The 9677-nt window shown below is 37.6% G+C and overlaps 1 protein-coding gene across 1 annotated transcript in view; it reads left to right on the top strand.

The window, feature by feature from the left end:
- The first annotated feature begins 198 nt into the window (after positions 1 to 198).
- Positions 199 to 9677, top strand: part of LOC102213649 (solute carrier family 12 member 3-like) — a 12589-nt gene continuing 3110 nt past the window's right edge. Inside the window, 21 exon segments of the mRNA XM_013907865.1 lie at positions 199 to 244; positions 1210 to 1409; positions 1670 to 1826; positions 3072 to 3203; positions 3660 to 3735; positions 4391 to 4486; positions 4710 to 4849; positions 4995 to 5105; positions 5211 to 5322; positions 5451 to 5581; positions 5675 to 5759; positions 5997 to 6154; positions 6337 to 6444; positions 6875 to 6998; positions 7126 to 7227; positions 7969 to 8124; positions 8292 to 8391; positions 8700 to 8811; positions 8952 to 9086; positions 9236 to 9342; positions 9566 to 9648. Of these exon segments, the coding sequence (XP_013763319.1) occupies positions 1228 to 1409; positions 1670 to 1826; positions 3072 to 3203; positions 3660 to 3735; positions 4391 to 4486; positions 4710 to 4849; positions 4995 to 5105; positions 5211 to 5322; positions 5451 to 5581; positions 5675 to 5759; positions 5997 to 6154; positions 6337 to 6444; positions 6875 to 6998; positions 7126 to 7227; positions 7969 to 8124; positions 8292 to 8391; positions 8700 to 8811; positions 8952 to 9086; positions 9236 to 9342; positions 9566 to 9648 (2407 nt within the window). The 5' untranslated portion in view covers positions 199 to 244; positions 1210 to 1227.

The following is a 9677-nucleotide window of genomic DNA, read 5'->3' as shown; positions in this document are numbered from 1 at the left end:
CAGATAACACAACTCAGATAAACATTTATTGTGTGTGTGTGTGTGTGTGTGTGTGTGTGTGTGTGTGTGTGTGTGTGTGTGTGTAGGCAAGAAAATTAGTGTATGTGTGTGAGTTTTTGCCTGAAAGGAGGGGGATGAGGTAAATGGGAGGGGACCTCACTGACAGTATAAATTCCAATTATTTCACTGTGAAATGAACAAAGGCTGATTTTCCCTCTTCATTCAACAAGCAAAGAAAGGCACTGTAAGTACTGCTTTTGGTTTAACATTTTCTATAAAAGGAGCTAAATTTTTTTGGATGTAAAAGTTATTATGTCAAAGGTTTAACAACATGTAATATTTATACTAATGTGTACTTTTGTGAGTTTTAATACTAAACTAAACATCATTGAAAACAACTATTTTCTCCTTTGACACATCAGTCGAAATGATTTCTGCACATATGATCTGTAATTTACATGATACTTTTACCAGTACTTCATTGTAATATATTGTAGCTAGTATAGTATTTCAACCACATTTGAGAATATATTTATATGGGAAATGAATTCCAATAATAATGACAAAATACTAACATGAGTTAAGAATATTCTGCTTTGGTGAATGTTATTTCTTATCCAGGTTCATGTCCTTTAGAAATAAGACATTAGCACACACTGATGTTGCATTGATAACTCAACTATTATGAGAGTAATTACTCAAATGAGCTTCTTTTGTAAGGGTGAATCATTATCTGTACTCACCCACTGCACAAAATTACATCCAATCCTGCTGAATTTTTCTTACAAGCTTTTTATATTCACAATAAGATAACTTTAATTTCTCAGTTTTCAGTATTTTCATTAAGATGTTGGTTCAGTGATAAATAAAATGACTATAGCATGTGTTGCTTTTTGTACCAAAACGACAGAGAATTAATACTTTATTCTACCCTGCATGCCATATATGCCTAGAATAAGACAATTGGTACAAAGTGCTAAGCTGAAAAGGTTAATTTAGTTTTTCAATTTTCTTTATTGAACACAAAGCTAAAGATAAAATCAAATGATTCAAATATAAATGTTGATAATATTTGGTACAAAAGAATATTATCAATTATAAACTCATATTTTGAGTGTCTGTTGAAAAATAGAAAACAGAAAATCACACACAAATCTTGTTAGCAAATATGAATCAGCACTTCTAACTGCTCTCCATATTGTTCCAAAGGATTTAATTGGTCTTTTAATGGGGCAGTTCATATCCAAAAGTCCCATAGTGGGTCAAGGTACTCGCCACCATGTCCAGTTCTCAGTTGGTGAAGAAGGACCACCCAGGTACTCTTCACACCATTTTGAGACCAACAACAGAAGAGAAGGTGCTAGCCACCAAATTCCTCCAGCGATCATTATCTCAGAGGAGGGTTCAAGGTTTGTGTTTTCAACTTGTGTCTATTTTTATTTTCCACCTCAGCATAATTTCCTCATCATTCCATTCTGCTGTTTGAAAAAAATGGAACTTGCAAAATTATAATAATAATAATAAAAAAAAAGATTTTCAGGAAGGAAGGAAGGAATTATTAGAATCTAATGTCCATTAAAGGAACTAAAGCCTACCATCATAGATATGTTTTCCGCATTTACTAATCTTTGCTATAGTTTCTCAGTTCTCATGTTTTTCCCTCTAACAGTACATCAGAGCAGCGGGACTCAAGAATAGAGCTGCGGAGATCTTCCTTCTATAGCACCATAGACCTGCTGCCACAGCTGGAGCACTATGCCAGCACGCTGCCACACCAGCAGGCAAGGAGCAGACCTTCCCTGGAGGTTCTCCGCAAAGCATTTGATGTGAGTTTTCCACTTCTGGGAGCATTTTCTCATTGCTGCTGTCTTTTAAGAATCGCGTATTGACAGTAACACCACCTGGGGGAATTAACCCCACTAGGAAATGAAATGTTTGGCCTCTACAAACAGTGAAATGATTCTCACAGGTCTGAAAAACACAGTAGGCAAGGGATATAATTTTACGGTAAAGTTGTTAATGCAAAACCTTATTTATTTATTTATTTTATTCATTTATTTTGTGACGATTATTAATGAGAAATAAGCGAAACTTTTAACAAAACTGGACATGCACGTTCAACAGGGCTTTGGACTAAGCCCTGCCTCTGAGGCAAGTTAGTAAAGAATTGCTATAGTGTTTACCAGTCCTGCAGCCAGGGATTGAACATCAACCTTTCCAATTAGCAGATGACCTGCTGGGTCGGCAACCCTGCGTCCAAGGGTGCCCTGGTGTCATGTGCAGTTTTCTACATCCTTATGCTTTAACATCGTGTTCATTATTCCAGTGGAACAATAGATGCCCGAGGTGGGGCACCATCCAACATTCTGCTCAGTAAAAACTGGGCTTTCTGAACTGTTCAGCGTATAATCACAAGCGATGTGATAATACAGTTAAAAAATCAATCATCAACCCTGCAACGTAGGGTGTCCTAATGACATGTGCATGCATGAACACCCTTATGGGTGACATAACAATAACAGCAACAGAACATCACTTGGAGTCAGATCAGGCAATCTGTTCTTCCCAATCATGGCACTTCAGGCCCCCCTTTCATTAACAATGTAGGCATACAAGCCTCCCAGTAGAACAATGGAGTCCCCAGTTGGGGCACCCTTCAGCATCTCACCAGTGAATGCTGAGACTGTCCTTCACCACATAAGCACAAATGACAGCCAGGAGCTATGGAGAAACAACTCCCACTGTCCACTGGGGAAAGCCCCAACTTACAAGCAGCGCACCAGGGTGTACCTACCCCTGCCTGCCGTATATTACTGAGGCAACTACAGATTGGAACAGAGTTCAGCCCCACTCCACCAGAGTGGCACCAGAGTCCAAGATGTACATTGAGGTGAGTCTGAATATGTCTAGCCAGTATCTCTCAACCTCACACGCTACCTCAGACTCTTTACCCATTTAAGAGGCGATGTTCCATGTCCCATGAGCCAGCCTTAATAGGAATCAGAATACCAGGGCCTCTGCCCTCAACTTCTGGTCGATACACAATGTACTATTTTCTATACTATTTTCAGGAAGTGGAGGGAGGAAACACCAACACAGATCCAGGAGCTTGTGAGATTTCGGCCACAGATGCTGGAAGTGAAGAGGCTCAAGGTTCTGAGGAGAAAGCTCCTGCTAGATTTGGCTGGGTTGTTGGAGTTATGGTAAGTAAAACTTCTGGGTCTTTGCATCCACTGGTCCTATAGAACAGCGGTCCTCAACACCCAGTCCTCGGACCGGTACCGGTCCGTGAGTCGTTTGGTACCGGGCCGCGAGAGTTGAGGCTCAGGTCTGAAATGTATGGTTTTCAGGGTTTTTATCGGTTTTCAGCGTTATTTTGTTATCGTTTTTATCGTTAACTCGGTTTTCCTGGGTCTTTTCACATGTGTTTTGAATAAATCTTCTTTTTTTCGGTACCGGTACTAGTTTTATTTTGTTGTATTTATCCGCGACACCTTAAAGGCCGGTCCGTAAAAGTATTGTTGGGCATAAACCGGTCCGTGGTGCAAAAAAGGTTGGGGACCGCTGCCATAGAAAGTTTAAAAATACACAAAATAATTGATCTTGATCACTCTTAAGACCTGTTAATTAAAAGCATATTACTTTCATTTTGGTCACAGGTTCGTTGTATGCTTAATATTTGGGGAGTAATCCTGTTCCTCCGCCTGTCCTGGATCACTTCTCAGGCAGGCATTTGTGAGTAATCAGTTCATTTGCTCCTCCATTTGTTCAGTTCTTTTGCTTTTGCTTTCATTTTCTTGTAAAAATTCCCCACGCCTGTTCATATAGTCTTATCTCTGGGTCATGTTGATTTAGTTAGTTTCTTAATCATATCAACATGAGCACATTGTTCTTAGAGCTTTATCATAGGAAAGCGTGAAAGTTTGAAAAGAAGGGAAAAAAATGATATGTAAATATTGACAAATGAATAGTATAGTAACTTCACCAGGAAATGAAAATATGGGATTGGGAGAAATGCTAGTTTCCTTGTTTGAAAAGTGAGCTGTTTTTTAAAGTGCTGACTATGTGTGAGTCTGCTTGTTTTTTTTAGCACACAGTTACTATATTTATTCACTGGGATGAATAAATGTAAGTAAAGTCATTTTTAAATTGCTGAATTTTAAAGGCAGCATAGAGGGTCTATTATATCGCTGAGTATTAAAGTACATATTCTAAAATATATACACTCAGATATGGATATGCATGTAAGGTAAATTCTTATGCATGGGCAAAGGAAAGTTCTAGAAACAAGTTCCTTTCTGGATGAAGGATGTAAACCTGATTAGTTCATAACTGAAAATTTATGATTGTGTGATTTTAATGAGTCCTAACTTTATTCTTCTTATGTTAGTGTTGACCTGGCTTATTATCCTGATATCTGTGACGGTGACCTCAGTAACTGCCCTCTCCATCTCTGCCATTGCCACTAATGGGAGGGTGATCTCAGGTTAGTCACTGTTCAAAGTAGGAAGTCAGACAAATAAACCTTATATACAGTTTGAATCTGAAAATATGAGAATACTTGGGGCAACTTTAAAAATGGTTGGGCCTTTTAAGACTGGAAATCTGCAGCTGAGCTCAGAATTGTAATTTTTCAAATGTGTATGTAGGTCCTAGCCTTGTATTTAGGATATGTTCTAACAATCTTGTTTGTCTGAAATAATTTGCAGGTGGGGCATATTTCATGATCTCCCGCACTCTGGGTCCAGAAATTGGAGGACCAATTGGGGTGGTTTTTTCCTTTGCCAATGCTTTGGCTTGTGCACTCAATACTGTTGGTTTTGCAGAGGTGGCCTGTGATCTAATGCAGGTAAAATGTATTGAAAGTGCTTTGTGGTATTAAATGGATGGTAGATTTGTTTTTGTAATAGAAGATGTCATATTATATATAATGTAAATAATATTTCATACTAAAATGCTATGCAACAGAACCTGAATTTGGTTAATTGATGTAGGAGTTTGGTGTTGTCATGGTTGATTCAATCAACGATGTCCGTATTGTGGGCGTGGTCACTGTTACGGTTCTTCTGCTGATTTCATTGGCTGGAATGGAGTGGGAGTCTAAGGTGAGCACATTTTGATATTCAACTTGACAGCTGTACTTGGACAAAGTTTTGTCTCTTAACAACTTCTCTTCCTTTTTGATTTCTTTATTTGTCTTTTTCTCTCAGACCCAGATTTTGTTCTTCTTAGTTCTTCTGGTTTCATTATCCAACTACTTTGTGGGCACATTTATTCCTCCCAATATAGAAAAGCAGGCACAGGGTATCTTTGGATACCGCAGTAAGTTTAGGTTTCTCTCAACAATCTATAGTCTTAAAAACCACATCGAATAATTGATTTGTTTGTTTCTTCCATCTTTCTTTCCTTCTTTCATAACTTCCTAATATTGTACCTGGCATGTTTTCCAGCTGAGATCTTCTTAGAAAACCTGACACCAAACTGGAGAGGAAATGAAGCCAACTTTTTCCAGATGTTTGCCATTTTCTTTCCCTCTGCTATTGGCATCCTGTCTGGTGCCAACATCTCTGGAGACCTTAAAGTATGAGGGACATAAAAGAGAAATGCTCCTTAAAGGAAATATATGAATGCATCGTTTCATAATGTTTTATATTAATTGTATTTCCTATCTCAGGACCCTGCTACTGCTATCCCCAAAGGCACCCTCATGGCTATTTTTTGGACTACTATCAGCTATTTAATGATCTCTGTCACAGTCGGTAAGTTACCCAGTACATACGTATTTGATCTAAATGGGTATAAATAATTTAATTAATACAAGACAGAGGCTGAAGGTGTTTAACCTGGCACTCTATAAGTTATAAAGCTGGGGACTTGTTATCTGAAACAGGTTTCCGGTAGTAGCACAAACTGAGATCAATACAGCCTTTTTGGGAGTAAATAAATTTTCATGGTTATCCATGAAAATTATATTAAAATCTGTACTTCTCCTCTAGCATCATGTGTAGTGAGAGACGCTTCTGGAAATATGACTGATATCCTGACCGGAAATCTCACTGATGGTTGTGTGGGGCTTGGATGTCAAATGGGCTGGAACTTCACAGATTGTATACAGCAGAAGAATTGCGAATATGGTCTGGCCAACAATTCAAAGGTACTAGTTCATTCAGTTAGCCACATTTTTTTCTCCTTTTTGTTATTGGGAAGAAAGATACTAAACCAAACAAAAGCACATTTTTGGTTAAATCTTTAACTCTTTGTCAATATTCCTGCTATATTCATTGCATTTAAAACTTTATTCTGGTTTGTCTTATACTTAATGGTGACTCAAACCAGGTCTTGGGCCAGGTTTCTGGTTTCTACTACCTCATCACTGCTGGGGTATTTGCAGCCAGCTTGTCCTCTGCTCTTGGATTTCTTGTCTCTGCCCCTAAAGTCTTTCAGGTGAGAAATCCATTAACTTTTTTCTTATTGCATTCATTATGCATTCATTTGCACTTTTATTGATGAACAAAATATGAATCCATTATTATAATTTCAATGTACCTAATATTGCTGTATTAGAGACCAGTTTACCTGGACTTTACAAACAAAACAGCTCTCTTTTTGACACAATAATGGGCACATTTTGAATCTGCTAATGATTTAGTTATAATTAATGATTTTTAAAGTCACCTGCAGTATAAAGGAAACGATTAATAAGGTAAACTAAAGCGGAGCAAGCAAACAGCATGATCTCATGTAGCTTTAAAATCATTGCTCAAGTGTATTCACATTTTAAAGGAGCAAAAACATTGAGCTCAAATGTTTGATTAATGAAAGTTTGTATAAATATAGTAAAGTCTCACTTTTTTGTTTATGTTCTCTCTATCAGTGTCTGTGCAAAGACAACTTATACCCATACATTGGGTTCTTTGCAAAGGGTTATGGGAAAAATGATGAGCCGCTCCGGGCTTATGTGCTATGCTACATCATTGCTGTGGCCTTCATTCTCATTGGTGGGTGTGATCAACATGGCTAAGACATTTTCACCTCTTACTAATGTTGTGATTCCCATATAAAATGTCTTGTCAGCTCTAAATTTGTAGTGTGGTTTTAAATACTCTCTCATCTGTGTCATTACAGCGGAGCTGAACACCATTGCAGCTCTGATCTCCAACTTCTTCCTGTGTTCCTACAGCCTTATAAACTTTAGCTGCTTTCATGCTTCAATCACCAACTCTCCAGGTGAGTAACATATTTAGTAATTAAGCTATACTCAATATTAAACATGTTCACATTAAACCATTAGTTTTGGTATTTTCTAAGGTTTAGTACATTTTGTTCAGTCACACTAATAAGAGAGTTTGCTACTCTATAAAAGCATGTGACAGCCAGATTTTCCACAGTTTAGCATGCGCACAAATGCCCACATACACAACCACCACTCACCAGTTTATTCCTGCTTGGCCCCAAAATTAAACAGTCCCCCATTATGAGGTCGGAAGAAAAAACAAATTGTTTATATGCAGCTTAGTGTGGAAAAGAGGTCATCCATCTGACTTCAGTGAAAACTCATATTGCTCCTACAACCAGTGATGGTAAGACAAGGTTTTATGTAACACTCAAATCAATTCTACCAAAATTGTATTTATCATACCAAGTTATATTGGAGAAATCTCCGTACACAGAGGCACACATAGATCTAACCCGCTGTGAGATTAAGTGCATGACAGTTCTCTAGTTAAAGTTTTGGCAAGAGAGTCAATGTGTTTCTATTTTGACAAAATCAACTACGTACAATTCAAAGCTCTATAACATTTAACAGCAGGTTGCTGGTAATGCCTAAAAAACAAACGCAAGAAATCATACATAATGTAAATGTAGGCCATAATGGGTGGACATTGGGATCAGAGTTCTGGCCATGTAGCATTACAAAGTCTGCCCTGTGCCACTTCATAATCCTTTTCTCACCGACTCCTCCTATAGGTTGGAGGCCCTCATTTCACTACTACAGTAAATGGACGGCTCTGTTTGGAGCAGTGACATCTGTGGTTCTGATGTTCCTGTTTACCTGGTGGGCTGCTCTAATCACCTTCTGTATAATCTTCTTTTTGTTTGGATACATCAACTACAATAAACCAAGTGAGTCAAAAACCATAAGTTTTTGAGCGTAAGTTGGAACTGAGCAGTACTTTGGTTAGAATAACATGCCTCAGATTCATAAATAGAACATAATGCATCAACGTGTACTTTACACTTCTTTTTTTGTTTTTTGCATTTCTCATGCAAGTGTCTTTTGAAATCAACAGAGGTAAATTGGGGTTCGTCAGTCCAAGCAGGCACATACAACATGGCTTTGTCATACTCTGTCTCACTTACTGGTGTGGAGGATCACGTCAAGAATTTTAGGTGAGTGATCTAAAATTTCAGTTTAACAAGTCAAAGCTTTTCATGCAACATGCACGAGTGCTAAAGTTTATAAGTGTACTCGTTAATGCTCTTTTCTAATAGTATTAATAGATTTTAGTTTAGAATTTATATTTACTGAATTTCATCCATCCAACAGTTTTATTCCATTTACATCTTAGAAAATATCCGTATATTTACCTGTTGTCTCTAGGGGTAAGGAGAGTACAAACATATATATATATATATATATATATATATATACAGTAGGCAGGGAGCTTCCTCTTTGATCCCTAATGTCTTTTTTTCAGACCACAGTGTCTAGTCCTCACTGGACCTCCAAACCAGCGACCTGCACTGGTGGATTTTGTTGGCTCATTCACAAAACATATAAGTCTTATGATCTGTGGCGATATTATCATGGTGAGACATCCACTCAGCTTTTTCTACAAGAAAACAAAATAAATTATTAGCATTCTTGTGGTAAAATAGCCACACCGAACACTTTTTAGAGTTATCCTTTGTTGTAATTGGATATGTGAGTTCCTGAGTTCCTTTTCCAGGAGCCTGAGAGGCAGACACGACCACAAGATGCTACAGATCAGCTAGTTAAATGGATGAACAAGAGGAAAGTGCGTTCGTTTTATACTCCATTTACAGCTGAGAGCCTCAGAACTGGAGCTCGATACTTAATGCAGGTATCTAGTTAATATTGTTGTGGTGTAATGTGACTTTAAATGCCCTGAAAGTTACCAACAAATTATTAATATTACTATTAGCATGTTTCTGCCATTAGAACTAGTTTGTATTCTTACCTGTACCTGGCTTTTATGCTTTTTGTTCAAAGGCCTCTGGTCTTGGCAAGCTGAAGCCCAACACTCTGGTCCTTGGCTTCAAGTCAAACTGGAGGGAGAGTTCACCTGAAAGCATTGAAGATTACATTAACACCATATAGTAAGATGGTCCTTTAATGGTGCATTTAATAGATATGAAAAAATCATGTCTTTTCTTGTGGATTTTTAATTAGTATTGCTATTCTATTTATTTTATATTATGTGTGCATTTTTACTGTCTTTGTAAGGCAGTATAAAATATAGTATTTATAAAATAGCCTAAAGAATAGTTGCAAAAGAACAAAGTCTTCTCAACTTACTCATTTTCTCTTGCTTTTCTTCAGTGATACATTTGACGCCAACTTCTGTTTGTGTATCTTGAGGATGATGGACGGGCTGGACATCTCTGACCAGTTTGATTGTGAAGGTCTGATGAGTATAAATAAGTAGAACATT

The sequence above is a fragment of the Pundamilia nyererei genome, unplaced genomic scaffold (genome assembly GCF_000239375.1).
Source record: "Pundamilia nyererei isolate P.nyererei 1_Seehausen unplaced genomic scaffold, PunNye1.0 scaffold00565, whole genome shotgun sequence".
Taxonomy (NCBI): domain Eukaryota; kingdom Metazoa; phylum Chordata; class Actinopteri; order Cichliformes; family Cichlidae; genus Pundamilia; species Pundamilia nyererei.
Note: the sequence above shows the minus strand (reverse complement) of the source record. Positions and strands in the feature narration are given on the sequence as shown.